This window comes from Lissotriton helveticus, chromosome 9, assembly GCF_964261635.1.
Source record: "Lissotriton helveticus chromosome 9, aLisHel1.1, whole genome shotgun sequence".
Lineage (NCBI taxonomy): Eukaryota > Metazoa > Chordata > Amphibia > Caudata > Salamandridae > Lissotriton > Lissotriton helveticus.
Genome location: NC_136070.1, coordinates 62,112,294 through 62,131,869, shown reverse-complemented (window position 1 = coordinate 62,131,869; position 19,576 = coordinate 62,112,294). Strand labels below are relative to the sequence as shown.

The following is a 19,576-nucleotide window of genomic DNA, read 5'->3' as shown; positions in this document are numbered from 1 at the left end:
TAAAGTTTTTGTGGCACTTTAGGCGAAGCCGTAATTCTGAACTGCGCAGCAGCCTGGGAGCCCGCTTCGAGCTATTTGACGCTATTGCGCTGGGGATCTTGAGGATAGTTACTATTTCGCGCCACTCCGGGACAGCCGGGCCCAGGCAATGCCGGCCGCAGCTGAATTATCTTTGGGGACGGAGTCAGAGCTGATCAAATGAGATCTCGCCAGCCCAGCGACTGAACCCCTTGACCCCAGGCCTATCTGTGCTTTACTCGAGTGATGCAGCTGGCAGGCCTCATGATTAGCCGGCGAGGCAGTGTAGCAATAAAGGAGCAGAGCTTGCTGGCATCTGACTTACCCAGGCCAGATCCGATACCAGCTTGCTGCCGCAGCACGTGCAGTTGGGCTCAGCTGCCACAAGAAGCCATTGGTCATCAGAATGAAGTACGTACCAGAGAGAGAGAGTGCCGGTATGTTTTAAAATTAAGACTTCTGTGCCATATGTGTGTTTTTAGACAGCCTGCATGACACGCACTGGTGCAAGTACTCTTAGGTAGAGGTGGTGACATACCAGTAAACCATGGCCAGGGCTGACGGCCGTGCAACTATTTATGAATATTACTGCTCACTCTCTCAAAAAGTGTATTTTTTAGAGAATACAGCTTACAGTCGGGCTCTGAACTAGGCTATGTGTACTTCAGTCAGCCTCTCTTCCTGAGGCTTGCCCTGCCCCACCCCCTCCCTCCGATGCCTTACTGTGTCGTAAGGTAATGGCTTAGAATAGCAATAACATGTATTTTCAGCCTCAGGTAAATAATAAATAATGAGCAGGGCTGCGCACCCTGCTATAATCCGCAAATTGATTTTTATTAAACTGCTCATTGTGTCTTTTTGAAATAAAGTACAGTCTGTGTCCGGGTTGTGACCCCTATGGGTGTAATGTCTGATATTTATGTTTCCCTCGTTCTAATTGCATGGTTTTGCTTTGCGGAAAAAGAGTCACTCCTAGTTTTTGAAATGTCACTCATAATTACGCTGAAATTATGAAAATGTCACACAAAGCAATCTGAAACCATGGCAGATATGAACCACTACTTTAAAATCCCTTAGTTGGGCATCGTCCACTTTAATCACAGAGGGGGTAGAGAAGTATTATACCCATAATCCCTCCTATGCAGGCAACTTTTCAATTCACGAGGAAGGGTGGAAATATTGACACAATCTGGATCTCAGTGGTGGGCTTTTATGAGCTAGATTTGTGCAAGTCGTTCCCTGTCACCCTCCCTTAATATCTTAAAGGGCACAGTAATATTGTAGGTCATTCCAAAATCGCTTCACCTTACACCCTAGTTAGTGAACTCCGTGTGCCTATAAAACAGGACTGACTCATGGAAAGGTCACCAGTGTCACAATAAGACCAGTCATCCAATCAAGGCTGCAACACTGCTTCCTGGTCTGTTGTTCTTTAATAATAAGATGGCTGGCACACAATGGCGGGATCTGTTATTTTGTCTCTTAGTTGTGCTCACTGTCCTTTTTCCCCAGCACCCTCCACTCCCCCAAGGGGCGGCAACCTGAGGGATAGCCCCGGGCGCCACAAGCTCTAGCTACGCCCCTGATGGTGATCTACTTCCACAGCTAGGTTCTCTATCCGATACTTCGGATATTGTTGACACAGACACTTGATTAGGAGGGTGAACCTAGCTACCTTCCCTCTAACTCCCCCCACGTTTTTTGTATTTCGTATTTTGCATTATAGTCATTATGGGGGCTCTTATATAAGGTGGCCCTCCTTGACACATGGTGAGCGTTACAAGCGTATTAAACTTGTCTTCATTTTTGGCCAGTTCAGTCAAAGTGGTGGCAGTCCAAAAAGGGTTATTTCAGACCCATCGTTGTCACCGTCGGGAACCCTGTTATAAGGTGGTCACCCCTAACATTTGACGGTTGCAATTGGCATAGGATCTGAATCCCTGAAATTGAATTTTAGTGCATGGGCACATTGGGCAAATGCTGTCCATGTGGGGCGGTAGTACAGGTGAGTACATTACGAAAAGGATTAGTTGGTCTTTGGGGACTAAGCTGATGGATCTACCCAAGTGAAAATTAATATGTTGGTGGCAATAAAATATGTTAAAAAAATAAACTTTTTGTAGGGTGGGTGAGTGGATTGTACTTATTTACTGCAGATGAAAAGCTGCCATTGAGGAACAGTATGGGTGCATTTCCAGAATATATCAAGTTGTTTGGGCGAAAAGCAGCGATAATTGTATCGCTTTATTAGCAAGGACACGCTAGAGCGTGTTTCCATGCCTTAGCGCCCGGCTTCTTTCCGCCTAGCCTTGCATCGCTAATGAGATGCAAGGTAGGCGTGCCACGTAAAACAGCATTGTAAAATATCGCTAAAAGGCCTTCGCGATATTTACAAGGCTGTTCCAGACTACCGTAGCGATTTAAAAAGGTGCGCTAAGCGCGGTTATCGCTGGTGTCTAATGTCTGCAACATTTTAGACTTGCCTATCTGTATCACGGGAGGTGGATTATAAGGCTAAATACACATCTCCCTATCAACAAGGATTTCCCTATCGTTGCAGTTTTATCGCTGGATTTCCAGCGATATTACCGCATTTCACCGCTTTTGCCGGATTTTTTATTGCCTCAGTGATACACGTTGTTAATAACGCGCTGACCGGGCGATAAATTTCAGCAATAGACGGCGATAAATAAATAAGCGTTAAGCACGCTTTGCGATATTTATCGCCGTCTATTGATACTATGCCCCTACCTGACTTACTTTCGTGATGGGAGCAGATTTTCTAGACGTCTTTGGTAACAAAACTTGGCTACTTCAAGGCAAACATACTGATGGCTGGCAAGATTCCATTAGGGTCACCAGAACTAGCAGATACCAAGGTGAAATCTCTTGTGTTCTGGATGGATGGATGGATGGATGGAAATCTCTTGCTCAGCCACAGATCAGTGTCGACACCTCCAGCTGTTTTCTGACCCTTAATATTTGGAAGGAGTTTCTTCCTTTCTGCCCCACAGAGCTGCATGCTGGTGCGGTCCCTGCATGTATTATAACAAGATTAGACAGGCAAATGCCTCGATTTGGTGTCCTCAGAGATGGCATTGCACAGACTTCAGTGGATTCAAAGTGTGGCAGTCAGAGTTTTCACTGGGCTCAGGAGATTCCAGCCGACTACCAAACCCAAGAAAAGGCCACACTGAGAATCACAGGGTGTAATTTAAAATATTTAGCAATATGCACAAAATCTACTGTGATGCTGATATATCTGGTCTAAGGAATACACTTCAGAAATGTGCCAACAAGACTACCGCTACAAGTACCTGGCTCCCATGTTCCAGGCTCAAGGGGTCGAAGTTCATGTGGTCGAGGATCAGGTGGTCCGGGATCAGGTGATCTGGGATCAAGTTGTCCAGGATCAAGTAGTCCAGGATAGGTGGTCATGCTCTAGGGGAAACATCCTTTACAACAAAACTTTTACAACGCAGTGCTTTTGCAACGCAGGCTTTACAACGAAAACCATTACAACGCATTGCGCTGGGGGGCGCTCTAGGATAGGGAATAGATTTAATTTACTATCCAACTCCTTCCCTAGTGTCCACGGGGACTGGAGTTGGAATAGTAAATTAAACTATTCACTATCCAGCACCCCAAAGCGCTATGCGTTGTAAAGGTTTGCGTTGTAAAAAACTGCGTTGTAACAGCATGTGTGGTAAAAGCATGCGTTGTAACGTCATACAACCTGCTCTAGTCTGGCCACAAATCACAGAATGCTCTCCCTGTCACTCTACACCGAGGCACAGATTAATCAATATTTGACGCAGCACAAGGCAGCAAGACAACTTGCACAGTGTCAAAAGGAGAGGGCAGAAATGAACCCTCTCTATCAAGATAGGGCGCATTCATGTTCTCTCATAGCGCTGGTGCACTCAGGGCACCCTAGCGCCAACGCAGGCATCCTTGTGTGACGGTGCAAGAGTGCCTCCCTTGCAGGCCGGATTGTTTTTGCGCAGGAAGGGACAGGGAAGGGACTCCTTAGAGGTGTTTTCCTCTTTTGGCCTGTGCTTCAGAATGCAGCACACTTAGGGCTAGATGTAGGTAAATCATATTTACCTATTCATAAATACCGAATTTTACCGATTCGGTATTTATGAATCGGTAAATAAGATGTAGGTGAAAATTCGGTAATTTTTACCGAATCAGTAGGATTTGTTATTTACCGATTCGGTAATTACCGAATCTGTATTTGCAATTGATTCCTATGGGCCTTGAAGCCCATAGGAATCAATAGCAAATACCGATTCGGTAATTACCTAATCGGTAAAAATACCGAATTGCCAAGGGGGACAGGGTGTCACTTTGACACCCTGTTACACCCCTGTTTCTGGCTTGTTTGCCATGTGACACACATACATGCCCACAGGTGTACATGCACAGATGTGCAAGTACACAGGAATTGGGCTGCTACCGAGCCACACCGAGACGCACCCACGGACCCTTCAGCTGCCACTCCTGCAAGTTCACCTGCATCCGGACCTGCACGGCACCAGCACCCACCAAACCGAGCACCAGCAGCACCCACCTGAAGTGCATCCTGCTCAACACCCGCTCCGTCCACAGACACGCCGTCGAGCTCTGGAACCTGATCGACACCACAACCCCAGACATCGCCTTCCTCACGGAAACCTGGATGAACGCCTCCTCAGCGCCCGACATCGCCATCGCCATCCCGGACGGCTACAAGATCATCCGGAGGGACCGCATCAACCAGACAGGAGGAGGCATCGCCATCATCCACAGGAACACCATCCGCATCACGACCAACACCGACGACACCCTCGCACCCGCCGAGCACCTGCACTTCCAGATCCACGTCAACCCCAAGACCACCCTCAGAGGCACCCTCATCTACAGACCCCCGGGACCACGCACACAATTCAGCGAAGACATCGCCGACTTCATCAGCCCACACGCCCTCCCCTCCGCCGACTACATCCTCCTCGGGGACGTCAACTTCCACCTGGAGAACAACAACGACCGCAACACCACCACCCTGCTGGACAACCTCGCCAACCTCGGACACAAGCAACTGGTAGACACCCCCACCCATTACGCCGGACACACGCTCGACCCGGTCTTCTCCTCCAGCAAGGACATCGCCTTCAGCCACGCCACGGGACTCCACTGGACGGACCACAGCTGCGTCCACTTCAGCTTCAGAAGGACCACGCTCCACCATCACCAGCAACAGATTCCCCGCAGAAGCTGGAAAAAGATCACTGCAGACCAGCTCGCTACCTCCCTGAGCAAGAACCCTCCCACCAGCACAACGAACCCCAGCCAAGCGGCCACCAACCTCACGAAATGGATCAGCGACTGCGCAGACGACCTCGCCCCTCTGAAGACCCCGCCGAGCAGACCCGGCAGCAAGAAAGCCCCTTGGTTTAACGACGAACTCAAGAACTCCAAAAAGAACTGCAGAGCACTCGAGAAAACCTGGCGCAGAGACCCAACACCGGACAACATGACTGCCCTCAAGCTCGCCACCCGAAAACACCACCAACTGATCCACGCCACCAAGAAAACAGCATTCAAGGAACGACTGGACAACAACGCACACAACAGCAAGGAACTCTTCAACATCGTGAAAGAGCTCTCCAACCCCAACGCCGGAAACAACGACACCACCCCTTCGCAAGACCTCTGCAACTCCCTCGCCTCCTACTTCCACAACAAGATCGCGGACATACACAACAGCTTCAGCACCCAACCGACGCACGCCACGACCGAACCACCGCCCCCCACCACTACCCTCCGAACCTGGACCCCGATCAGCACCGAAGACACCATCCGCACGATGAACTCCATCCACTCCGGATCTCCGACAGACCCCTGCCCTCACCACGTCTTCAACAAGGCCGACGCCGTCATCGCGCCCCACCTGCGGGACATCATCAACACCTCCTTCGACATCGCCACCTTCCCGGAGAGCTGGAAGCACGCCGAACTCAGCGCTCTACTTAAGAAACCATCAGCCGACCCCACCGACCTCAAAAACTACTGCCCCATCTCGCTGCTCCCGTTCCCGGCAAAAGTCATCGAGAAGACCGTCAACAAGCAACTGGCCGCCTTCCTCGAGACGAACGGTTCCCTCGACCTCTCGCAGTCTGGCTTCCGGGCCAACCACAGCACCGAGACCGCCCTGATCGCAGCTACCGATGACATCCGAGCCCTGCTCGACAACGGAGAAACAGCGGCCCTCATCCTCCTGGACCTCTCCGCAGCCTTCGACACTGTCTGCCACCGTACCCTAGTACAGCGCCTCAGCAACGCCGGAATCCAGGAGAAGGCACTGGAGTGGATCATCTCCTTCCTCGCCGGAAGGACACAGAGAGTCCGCCTCCCCCCGTTCAGATCGGAGGCCACCGAAGTCATCTGCGGCGTACCACAAGGATCGTCGCTCAGCCCCACGCTGTTCAACATCTACATGAGCCCCCTCGCAGCCATCGCACGCCAGCACAACCTCAACATCATCTCCTACGCCGATGACACCCAGCTGATCCTCTCCCTCACCAACGACCCCGCCACCGCCAGAGCCATCCTGCACGAAGGGATGACAGACGTAGCCAAATGGATGTCGAACAGCCGCCTGAAACTGAACTCGGACAAGACTGAAGTCCTCATCCTGGGATCCTCACCCTCCGCCTGGGACGACTCCTGGTGGCCCCCCGCCCTGGGCAGCGCACCCAAACCAACAGACCACGCACGCAACCTGGGCTTCATCCTGGACTCCTCCCTCTCCATGACCAGACAAGTCAACGCCGTCTCCTCGTCGTGCTTCAACATCCTGCGCATGTTACGTAAGATCTTCCGATGGATACCCACCGAGACCAGGAAGACGGTCACCCAGGCCCTCGTCACCAGCCGTCTGGACTACGGCAACTCCCTCTACGCCGGAACCACCGCCAAACTCCAGAAGATACTCCAGCGGATCCAGAACACCTCAGCTCGACTCATCCTGGACTTCCCCCGCCGCAGCCACATCTCCGGACACCTGAGAGACCTGCACTGGCTCCCGGTCAACAAGAGAATCACCTTCCGGCTCCTCACCCACGCACACAAAGCCCTACACAACCAAGGCCCAGGATACCTCAACAGCCGCCTCAACTTCTACGCTCCCAAACGCCAGCTTCGATCGACCAGCCACGCCCTCGCCGCCGTCCCCCGCATCCGAAGAGCCACCACAGGAGGAAGGTCCTTCTCCTACCTGGCCGCCAAGACTTGGAACTCCCTTCCGACCCATCTCCGCCTGACCCAAGACCACCTCGCCTTCAGGAAGCAGCTCAAGACCTGGCTGTTCGAACAGTAGCGGACCGCCCCCCCCCCAGCGCCTTGAGACCCTCCGGGTGAGTAGTGCGCTATACAAATGCTTTGATTGATTGATTGATTGATTGAATTCGTTATTTACCACCCAATGGTATTAGGTGGTAAATAACTAATTCTAAAGGCCCTGTAACACTGTTTAAAGTGCTACCTACATAAGAAATTACAGATTCAGTAATTTTACAGATTGGTAATTTTACCGAATCTGTAAAATTTACCGATTCGGTAAATTTACCGAATCTGTATGTTTTTGCTACCCCTACATACCAATGTCCAAACACCGGTCGGAAACGGCCAAAAATCGGTATTTTCAGCCGTTTCCGGCTGGTATTTGGACAGCTACATCTGGCCCTTGGAAAGTGGAAAAATAAGGATATTTCTCCTTGTTGCACCTATATGGGGAAAGCATAGCATTATGATGCAATCCCAGGTTCACCGGCCTTGGTAAATCTGGGATCGCACAAAAATACATAGGTGAATGCATGGGAACATCCACTTTCCGCCCATATAAAGTATTCCCCGCGCAGAGGAATGCAAGGAAGCAACTTGCGCTGCCTTGTATTACTCCAGATGTACTAAGCAACACAGGAGCACACAAGGGGGCCTTGCGTGGCTTGGTAAATCTGATTTAACCCATTCGATGCTGATGACGGAACCGCTCCATCATCAGCTGCGGTTGTGCTGTGCTGATGACAGAGCGATTCCGTCATGGCCCGGCCGCCGCGCCTGCGCAGCGCGTTTTATTGAGCTGGCGGGGCCATGACGGAACCGCTACGTCATGAGCACAGCCCAACCGCGGCTAATGACGGAGCGGTTCCGTCACCATCATGCGGCCGCTGCGCGTCTGCCCCGCGCCCTTAGCGCTGCGGCAGAATAGCCGCCGCAGCAATGCGGTTAAGAATTGCATTGCCCTTGCATCACCTTGTGTGAACTGGACAGCATAATCCTTCGATAAATCTGGTCCCAGATCTTTAACCACTGTGGGCCCAATTCACAAAAGTAGTCTGAGACAAAATAGTAACTTTACGACTGTTGATATTCACAGAAGGCCTTTAGGAGTTCTAAAGTTAGAATTTTGTCTCAGTTAAACTTACGTTTTGGTCTTAAGTTAAATTTAAGACAAACTTAAGTGTAACTGAGACAAAATCCTAGTCGTAAAGTTATGATTTTGTCTCAGTTAAACTTAAGTTTGTCTTAAGTTTAACTTAAGACCAAAATTTAAGATTAATTTAGACAAATTCCTAACTTTAGTACTCCTAAATGCCTTCTGTGAATACCGAAAGTCGTAAAGTCAGGATTTTGTCTCAGATTACTTTTGTGAATCGGGCCCTTACATTTTAGCAAACATTTAAAAACTAGTTTTTTTCTGTTAACTGTTGTCTCCTTAAGCAGGCAAGCTTCAGCTGTCAACATTAAGTTGCCTTTGTGGTGTAAGTGCATTCTATAAATATTTAAATAAATAATTACATTAAATTAAATAAATAAATGGAATGCTATGCATGGTCACTACATACTCTGTTAATGACAGTGGAATGTTTTTGTAACAAATCTCCTGTCACTGACCTTACAATTCTTACATTCATTTCTGGACAGTGGTACTTTTTACTGGTGGGTTTAAATTTACCACCAGCAGTCAATGCTTTGTTGCAGTTGCTGAAAATGAGGTGTTCCACCAGTGCTATTTTAAGCACCAGCTGTAAATATCACCAACAAAGGCCGCCATCAACAGTCGTGCCATATTGCCACCAGTGGTAGAAAATATGGATGTACGTTGTTACAACGCATGCTTTTACCACGCATGCTTTTACAACGCAGGTTTTTCAACGCAAGTCGTTACAACGACTTGCGTTGGGGGGTGCTGGATAGTGAATAGTTTAATTTACTATTCCAACTCCAGTCCCCGTGGATAGTAGGGAAGGTGTTGGATAGTAAATTAAACTATTACCTATCCTAGAGCGCCCCCAGTGCAATTCGTTGTAATGACTTTCGTTGAAAAACCTGCGTTGTAAAGGCACTGCATGGTAAAAGTTGCGTCGTAAAGGATGTTTCCCGAAAAGGAAATCAGAAAATATAAAAGCACCTCTGACATTCCTGACAAGTAGAGTGTCAATCTTGGCAGATTGCGGAGTTACCACCGGTTATATTCTCCACAGTAAGGCCGAGACAGCTTTACCTCATACATACTATAACGGGCAAAATGCTTGTAATCTGGCCCTCTGCTCTCTTAAGTGTCGTGCAATGTTCGTACCCGGTCTGCTACCATCGATATCTGCGTTCCAAATTTCCTTTGGTACCCTTTGGTATCAGCACTTTAAAGCACTTTGGACAAACATATGGGGTTTTTTACAAGCCCCTTGTGCTGCGGTGCATCACTTTTTATGAAGCTCTGGCAGCACAGAGTGTAGGCCCATATCTACGAGGCCACGCAAGGCCACTTTGTGTGGCTTTTCATGGCCTTGTAGATATGTTGTAAGGCAATGCAGCGCAAGTCAATGCAAAGCTTGACACTGCGTCAGAGAGGCATTTCATGGTTATTGCATTGAGTGCACCCACACAACACCCATGGTTTTTCACGCATTCCCAGATTTACAAGGATCTGTATACCTTCGAATGCATCAAAAGTGCACGCCGCCCCGGGGCAGGTGTAACTAGGAGAAATATATTTATTTCTCCTCTTTTTTTCCTCTTTCTATGAGTGCCGCATTCTACAACTCACATAGAAAGAGGAACACGTCTCCATGGATTGTTTCTGTGCAGGAAGGTCACCCTTCCTGAACAAAACATTCCTAGCAACAACGCAGACACCCTTTCACAATAGTGCAAGGGTGCCTGCATTGGCTCTAGGCATCAAATCCTGCGCTAGCACTGACTGAAAGGACAGGAATGCACTGTATCTCGTAAATATGGTGACAGTGCAGTGAAAAGACTTGCAGCACTGCCCTACGCCAAATCATTGTAAATGAGGCCCATAGTGTTTAAAGACAAAGTTATACCGTCAATATAGACATGTCAGTTTGTCTGTGTTGCATGAATATTAATATTTTGTTTCTTCTTTTCACAGATATTACTCAGTATTATATCCCTTAGAACGCAAGATATCGGATTCCAAGGCCCGGGATTTGATCATCTATGTCTGGGTCCACGCAGTGATAGCCAGCCTCCCCGTCTTCGCTGTGACCGATGTGACGGACATATATGCCATGTCTACCTGCACGCAGTCCTTGGGCTACTCCCTGGGCCACCTGTTGTATGTCATCATCTACAATATCACCACGGTCATCGTGCCGCTAGTGGCCGTCTTTATCTTCATGCTCCTTATCCGTCGGGCTTTGAGTGCCAGTCAGAAGAAAAAAGTCATAATCGCAGCCCTAAGGACGCCCCAGAATACCATCTCCATCCCCTACGTCTCCCAGCGCGAGGCGGAGCTGCATTCTATGCTGCTTTCCATGGTGATGGTCTTCATCATTTGCAGTGTCCCCTATTTGACCTTGGTCATCTACCGCACTATCCTCAACATTTCTGAGATCTCGGTGTTCCTCCTGCTTACTGCCATCTGGCTGCCCAAAGTCTCTTTGCTGACTAACCCTTTGCTCTTCTTGACTGTGAACAAGTCTGTGCGCAAGTGCCTGGTGGGGACCATAGTCCAGCTGCACCGGCGGTACAGCAGGAGGAACACCGTTAGCTCAGGCGGCATGGCTGAGGTCAACCTGGAGCCCAGCGTCAGATCGGGGAGTCAACTTCTCGAGATGTTCCATATCGGACAGCAACAGATATTCAAGTCCACTGAGGATGAGGAGGAGAACGAAACCAAATCCGTGGGCTCCAGTGACTACAAGGCCACGGAGATCCCCAGCACCAGCGTGGAGGTGGAGCAGACTCTGGTGCAGAAGTTCGTCCCACACTGTGCTGATTCCTCCGCTCAGGTGGCCCCGGCCATGCCTACTGAGGAGGAGATGCTCAATGACAAGTACTCCATGCAGTTTGGCTTTGGCCCCTTTGAGTTGCCGCCTCAGTGGCTGTCTGAGAACCGCAACAGCAAGAAGCGGCTGTTGCCACCCCTGGGCAACACGCCGGAGGAACTTATACAGACCAAGCAGCCCAAATGCAAAGCGGCCCGCAAGGTCAGCCGCAACAATAAAGTCAGTATCTTTCCTAAGGTGGACTCCTAGCAAGAAGCATCCCGTGGAGAGCTGATCCTGCCTATCCAGTATGAGGGAACCGGCTAAGTGCTGGTTGTTCCTCCAGACTGAAGCAAACAAGCTGGAAACCTATGACAAAGTGTTCCTTATACATGTGTTTTGATACATACCTACATGCTAAGAGTGCTACAGGATAGTGTTGCTCTTGGATTAATTATATATGTTAAAATCAATGTTTTGTATACATATTTGATTTGATGACTCAGAAAGGATGAAAAAATAGTTAAATGTCCATTTTGTTTGTTTTTTAGGGAGGCAATTTTTATGGTGCTCAGTCACTTGAGTCTCTAAGGGTATAACCACATTGTAATATTGTAATATTACCAGACTAGTCTAATTTGTCCCATCACCCTTGTTAGGCTGTACATCTCGACCCGTCCACAAAGCAACTTGTTGCAGTTACACTTTTTGCCCTAAGTGGGATGGGTATGCCCAGACGTTGGTTCCTTGCTCACTGTGCCACTGGATTCAAGCTAACCTGGCTGATGATGGGTGACCTACCCTAAAACCGGTCTCAGGATGCTTGTTTCCAGTCTAGGGAGGACCTGGCTTGGCAGTTTGGTCTGGACTGTTCCCATGAGGCACAGGGTCAAGACTGATTTGCATATGGCTGGGTCCTAAGTGGGGTGGCGTAGTGGGCAAAAGAACAATGGATTTAACCCAGATCTCTTGACTGGGGAAGAATGTTTGAAATATTCTGCATTCTGTCCAACATTTGTTGCAGTTACACAAATCAACTTACTACTACTGATGAAATTTACTTTGGAGGTAGATGTGGGAAGTAATGGGACATCGGCCAAAGAATTCTGCATGTCCTGTCCATCCACATGGGAGTGCCTGGTCTCATTTTGAGTGCCACTGGAAATGACTTCGGACCGGTTACACAATTTATGTTGTACTTATGCCAGCCTTTCTGGTGGTGCCACTTCTGGACAAGACCACTGTGTTGAACATGTCAGTATTGCACAGAAATCCCTCAAGATGACTCTGATTGCAGAAAACTCCAAGCACATCAGTGGCATTTGTACGGTGAGGGCTGAAAATGTAGCCCATATTGGGGACGCATTTCATTTATTCGCTTTTGTGACAACAGTTCCATCATGTCAGACTGATCAAACGTGGTGAAATTTGCATTGTGCACATTTTTCCACAGAGGTGGCCCCATTTGTTGCAGGCAGCTGCCATGTTGGGATAAAATGTTGGCAACAGCAGAAAGCACAGGCTTCAGCAGTCTGTCTTCTGCCTGTGTGGCAGATGTTTCCTTCAGAGGAGTGACTGTCAGATCACCAAATGCTAACTCTCCCACCTCTTAAAAGAAACTCAATACTACCTCTAACAGGCAGAGGAAGGCTCATAGGGGCTTATTTGCACTGCTGGTACGTCAATTTTCCCCATATTAAAAGCGACGCACCAGCGGCGCAAGGCGCTTGTAAATAAGTCTCATAGGGCGTAGGCAAAGACAGGCGTGCCAGGTACATGCCTGGCATGTAACAAACTCCACACCAGCACCTCCTCCCTCAAAAAGGCGCTAAATTGAGAGAAAATCTCTTGATTTTGCTACAGCTAATTGCTTATTGTGAGGGCTCTTGGTGATTTTTCTGTAAGTGATGTAATAATCTGAATTTCGACTACACGTTTAGAAGGGAAGCGAAATAACCTTGGACAATACTGTCCAGCGATGACATCACAGATTATTTTCCGTCATTGATATCTGTGCAGCTAATAACAACAACAACATCTACAGATCAACACAAATTTTTGTTGAAGAATTAGTGAGTTTGTAGAACTTCACCTTTAAGAGACAGGGTTATTGACATATTGGATGGCTCCAGAGGGCCTTTAACTTCTTGCATCATTAATATATCTAGTAAAATTGATATGTCAGTTGCACTCTAAAGCAAGCATATGAGTAATTTACCATGGCTTCGTCACCTCTTAGAGCAGCGCCATGAAACCAATCCGGTGTACGTGCGATTTACAAGAATTTTCTAACATAACATAACAAGAGAATCCCCATGTGTCATTCAAAAAATTCCAAAATTCCACCTTCAGACCTAATGGCACTTCTGCAGGTTCAACAGAAGAATTTAGCACTTCGCCAGTTCCGTAGAAGATTTTCACACAGAGCCCCAGGTTCGCATTTGCAATATGATGTTCTCCAGTTTGGGAACCGGGTTGAGATCCAAAGGATATTGTATCAATGTTTGGCCAACAAAAACCCCAAACTATTTATTTTTCACCCTATTGGACAGCAAGAACAAAATACATTTTGTGTAAAAAAGATTTAGGAATTCTTCAAAGTTTACTGTGAAGGACTGTCCATTAAAACACTTCCCTTTTATGGTGTCCTAAATCAAATGTTCATGCATTGTCCTTTGTTGTCAGTATATAGCCATAAGAAAGGTTATTTTAAAGCAACTTTGCTGCTTTGTTGGGTTATGTATGCTCTGTCAGTGCACCGGAAGTGTTGTGGCATCGCCTATTGTCCCTTCCAGCAGACTAGTTAAATCCCAGTTCTCTTACTTAGGTCAAGTTCCAGCAGACTAGTTAAATCCCAGTTCTCTTACTTAGGTCAAGTTCCAACAGACTAGTTAAATCCCAGTTCTCTTACTTAGGTTAAGGAGAACAGAAAGAGGAGGCTCTCCAGCTGCACCTCTGACAGGTCAAGCTTATGACGTCAGAGGCACTACACTTTGGGACTGGCACACCAGCATATTGGGCGAGCTGGACACGCCCCCAAAATGCACACACTTCAACCCAGGGTACTACAGATGTAGCTGCCTACAAAATACTGCTTACATCTCCCTAAAGTACACTAGAATTAAATGAAAAGGACTTCCGGCTCTGCATAAACACCAAAATATTTACAATGTGATGCATAGTAATGTGCAAAGCAAACCTTTCTTAGTAGTAACTAGTGGCCTGCAGTTCTTCTTCTTAACCTGCCCCATCTCTGGCAATGCAGCTTCCTCGCAGCTAGCCACTTCCAGCTGTGCTTAAACGTTACCACCCCAAACATATGAGAAACATCCCCATAGCAGGGGAAAATGAACTCCACTCGGCCACTTACACATCACCCAGCATCGGGGTATCCTTGGGAATGGGGGCTAAGTCCAGAATGAGGGTGCAGTGAGAAATTGAGGATATGCAATCTTTTAAGAGAGCACCCCCCCCCCTGTTATTTCCAGATGTTGGAGTTCCTTGTTGCAGATGTTCATGCCAGAGCAGGGCGGTGGGAGGGACGGGGCCGATTCACAGAACTAACTTAAGACAAAATCCTAAACTTACTACTTTTGGTATTCACAGAAGTTAGGATTTTGTCTTAAATTTGTCTTAAGACAGACTTAAGACTGACTTAAGACAGACTAAAGACAAACTTAAGACAAAATCCTAACTTCTGTGAATACCAAAAGTAGTAAGTTTAGGAGTTTGTCTTAAGTTAGTTCTGTGAATTGGGTCCCACGTGTGTTGAGTAGACTGTAGCAGATATGATTCTTTTCTGCTGGCTCTGTTCGGAAACGGAAATATTACAAAATGTCGAAGCATCTGAAGTCATTAACATTTCTAATGCTGCCAATAACTAGGTGGAACCGAACGACACACGTCTGCCAAATGTAGGCTCCTTTGGGTCTCTTTATAGCTGGAAATGTTGCAGCCAGCTCCTCAAAGCCTCTCGCTGAGTCACTTTTTGGCAGACGTCTCTAACTTGGCGTCTTCTCCTTGTCACACAGGGTTTGTTTTTAATCTTCCTGTTCTCGAGGAGCTGACCTTCCTTTCTGTTCCTCTGGCTCCTCACACACATGGGGCCCGATTCAGAAAGGTGAACTGAGACGAGCGTCTAACTTTACGACTTTCGGGATTCACAAAGGGCATTTATGAGTAGCAAAGTTAGATTTTGCCTCAGTTAAACTTAAGTTTTGGTCTTAAGTTTAACTGAGACCAAAAGTCCTTGGTCTCAATTAAAATTAAGACCAAAACTTAAGTTTAACTGAGGCACAAGCCTAACTTTACTACTGGTAAAACCCACTGGTGTAACAAACCTTGAGGGGGCCCCCCTTCAGGGCACGTGGAGGAGCCCGCTACGGACTCAATCATGAGCTCTCCGGCCAGAGTAATGTGCTGAAGGGGGCCCCTGGAGTTTTGGGGGCCCCCCGGCATGGCGGGGGTTGCGGGGCCCTGTGTTACGCCACTGGTAAAAGCCCTTTGTGAATAATGGAAGTCGTAAAGTTAGACGTTCGTCTCAGATTACCTTTGTGAATCGGGCCCGTGGACTTTAGCATCCCATTGGGATCACCTTAGGACCCTCCCAGCACTCACCACCAGGAACAGACACCAGTAAAGCATGTTAAAAACAATAGTGCAGTTTCCTCTCTTTTCCTGATAATGGGAGCAGCTGGTCGTTGCCTTTGCTTTCTGTGAGTCATAGAGTCTGGATGCCTCCTGCCGTCTGATATTTTACATTTCTCTAGTTGGCAAAGAGGGGAGACAGGAACATGTTCTTTGATGTGACCAGGGCTTCATTGAACAAATCCATCACTTGTTTCTTGGCTGCGAAATGACACATTCTTGGACCGGCTGTGATAAACTAAAAATCAGAGGGTTTATTGTGATCAAATGGCAAATAAGTGACAGCACCGTCAGGAAAACTCACACATCATAAACTGCTGAGGACTAAAATTTGCAAACAAATATGTGGGTTGGGCTCAGTTAACAGATGTGACTATTTAAGAGCTGAGGGCAGTCGTTTTGTGCTCCGTCCAGTTGTTGGCGGTTGCCAGGAAACCACAAAGCGTGCGGTGAGTCTGGCCATCGAGGATAAATTCAGAGATCCTGGCTGGTCCACATGTTATCTTTCACATGGAGTCAAGTGGGAGGGAGATGTGAATACCTTTTATTTGGTGTTGTGAATGTATAAATTAAGGTCACCTAAATGAAACCTATGGGTCAAGGAAGGGCAAAAGTGTCACTGTGCACAATAAACACTACGCTAAGTCCCCTTCCCACTAGTCCGATATAAAAATATAGAAACATGTACTACTGACCACTGGCGAGTTTATTGCAAACCAACCCTACTGATTGGTCCACACCAAGCGTTTCTTACTGTATTTGCAGATTCTTCAGGCTGGGCAGAACAGGGATCCCGCCCTAGGCTGAGTGACATGCAGCTCACCCAACCAAGCTCATCAGGGCTATTGATGCTGCCCACCAAAAGTCCATCATTGACTAGACATCCAGAGGGTTGGTTCTTTCCTTCCCCACCTGGTACTTCTGCTGCAGAGAGGCTAGTGCAGAACAGGTGTCGGAAACTTATGGCTTACACAATACACAACAACTTTAGAATATAATGGATCCGCGTATGGTGCACACCACAAATGTAACACCGAGATGACCGGTGTTAGCATTCTTAAGCACAGGCATCTCATCGTGTTAGGAAGGATGAAAGGCTTAGTCTGACCATAGAGTTTCAGCCTATGAGAGCATCTTTGTTGCAGGCACATGTCTGTAGCAGGGCAGGGGCATTAACTAACAGTGGTTACTCTCACCAGAGGTCATAGCTTGTTTTAAAGGTGCAAAGACCTGTCGAGTCACACCAATGCCTGCTGTGTGGGTGTCCTCCAGAAAGAGTAGAAGAAATGGTAGTGACAAATTGAAGGATCAAAAACATTAAATGAAGTGGAAAAGAGCTGGAGATGAGGAAGGGAGGCCAGGAAGTACAAAGTGAGGAAGAAAAGCGGCAGAGAAAGAGAAAAGGATATATGAGAGAACAAAAGGAAAGATAAAGAGTTGATAAAGAGAAAGTAAGATCTAGAGAACAAGCATTTTTGAGTGCTGATAGGTATCACCTTTATAATGCAAGTGCTGAGCTGTTCCTATGGTATCTTAAAACTGTACATTGAATTCATGTTTCAATATGTATAAATATCACAGTTTCGATTTTCAAATGCTTTTCACATACAAAACTCTTAAAAAGAGTTTCAAAAGAAAAAGCTAGTAAATTAAAGCGTTTGCCAAGCCTTAATGTACTTACTACAGGATCCAGCCAAATGGTTCTCTGCAGTAATCTGGAGAGCAGATTTAGGGGCCTTCAGGTGAAGTGTCATGCTAAGTACACCTTCTGCACAGACTGCCCTTCCCCAGCACCATAAAAGGTTTCATGTGCTAAAACATCAGCTTTCATGCAATACGTGGAAAGCAGGAGATAAAACTAAAAGAATCCATAACGTCTGTTCTTTAGCCATACCCCAGCACAAATATAGCATTGCTCTGTTTTACAGACAATCTGAGAGGGATGAGGCGCAATACAGTGTGGTGCTGTTTGGAGGGGTGAAGCAACTAGTAAACAAGAAAGAGATAGATAGAAAATACACTGTCTAACACGGAGGGCTGAATGAAAAATGAAATAGCATTTCCCTAAATGTAAGCAGTCGAACAATACAAGTGAGCCAATGAAAATGATCATATGCTCTGGGGAGGGACAAACACGAGAAGAGACAGGCAAGCCAACAAATTAAAATACAAGCCAATGAGAGTGACAATACAGTCAACAAATGGTAAGCAATGGGTGGGCTGTAAATGCACTATAAATTCACAATAGGTCTTTGCAACCAGACCGCTTGGGTGGGCCAGTAGGTGATACATAAAAATAAATAAAAATGAAGCTAGGAAGAAGAGGAATGAATACATAAAGAATACATAAATAAATAGAATGAAGGAAAGAAAAATGTGAATGGAAGGAATTAGAGAAGTGGAAGTGGAAAGAGATACAGTGCAGTGGCTGAATTGCCAAACCTGTAATCTGAGCTTTAATTCTAACACTCATTTTGGTTCCCAATCTGCACATTGTGAGCCCAATTAACAAAGCTTTAACATGCTGATGATTGGACCGTTGTCTGTGCACTAAATGGATCCACAGGCAGAATTTCCTTGATCCTGACTCACACAATCAGGTTGAGTCAAATTTAACAAATCGTGGATTGGACATAAGAATGCGGATAATCCTAAAAAGCACAGCAGATTGTGAGGACACTGGCAGGAAAGAGACCATGCAAACCATGGTGACTACATGGAACACAATTTACTGGAGAAGAGAAAATGCTGACAATTAATTTTATTTTCCTGTATCTTATTTGTTAATCTTGTTCTGTCTCCGCAAATAAAAATGGGGACAATATTTCTTTCACAGAGCTATCACTGACCTGGTTGAGAAATAACAACAGCTGCCAAACATTTACATTTAGAGCAGACTCTGTTATTAATTTGTTTAAATTAAGTTGTGAGTTAGTTTGGGGATATTCATTGACCATTGCTCCGATGAAGACTTGAAATGCAATAACTGATCTTCATCAAATAAATAAAAAAAATACTTAGTTGTGTCCAAATTCATTATATAAGTGGATATTAAATATTGAACTTATAGAAGTTTAAACACTGACTTTGCTGCTCATATCCAAGGGGGGAGTTCAATGAAAGTGCCAAAATTCATACACTAGTCATTGTCAAATATAGGAAGTTAAATGAAGATGTTCAAATTTGCCAAACTCAAATGTTCAATTGTTGTTAAAAGCACCATTAACAATGGTTTTAGAATCAAGAGTTCATTGAATTGACCCTAAGTGAGATTAGTCAAAATCACCAGCAATAACAGGATAATATGTTTAAGTGCTACTAAATTACTTGATTATGGTCAACATTTTTAAAATGGTTCACTTGACATATTGTCAAAAAACCCAAGGTTCACAGAGTCTTGAAATGATCGCGGCCAAATAATATTTCTTTTCTAACATGTGTGGTGCCAATATCCATGGTAATAGTAGGTCAGTTGCTAATTTACTACTGAATTCTGCCAATAATGCCAAACTGAATGGTTTACAATTTTGGAAAAAATATAAATGCATGGTTTTCAAACTCTTCAACTTATTGTAAAAAAAAAAAGAAATCAAAGGTTTACCGTGTGTATGTTGTTCACTGTCATGACTGTGAGC

At 46.4% G+C, this 19,576-nt stretch overlaps 1 protein-coding gene across 1 annotated transcript in view; it reads left to right on the top strand.

The window, feature by feature from the left end:
* GPR176 (G protein-coupled receptor 176) overlaps positions 1-11,564 on the top strand; it is a 306,084-nt gene extending 294,520 nt beyond the window's left edge. Inside the window, exon 3 of the mRNA XM_078661980.1 lies at positions 10,457-11,564. Coding sequence (XP_078518106.1) covers positions 10,457-11,564 — 1,108 coding nt within the window. The remainder of the gene's footprint in view (positions 1-10,456) is intronic.
* Positions 11,565-19,576: the final 8,012 nt, after the last annotated feature.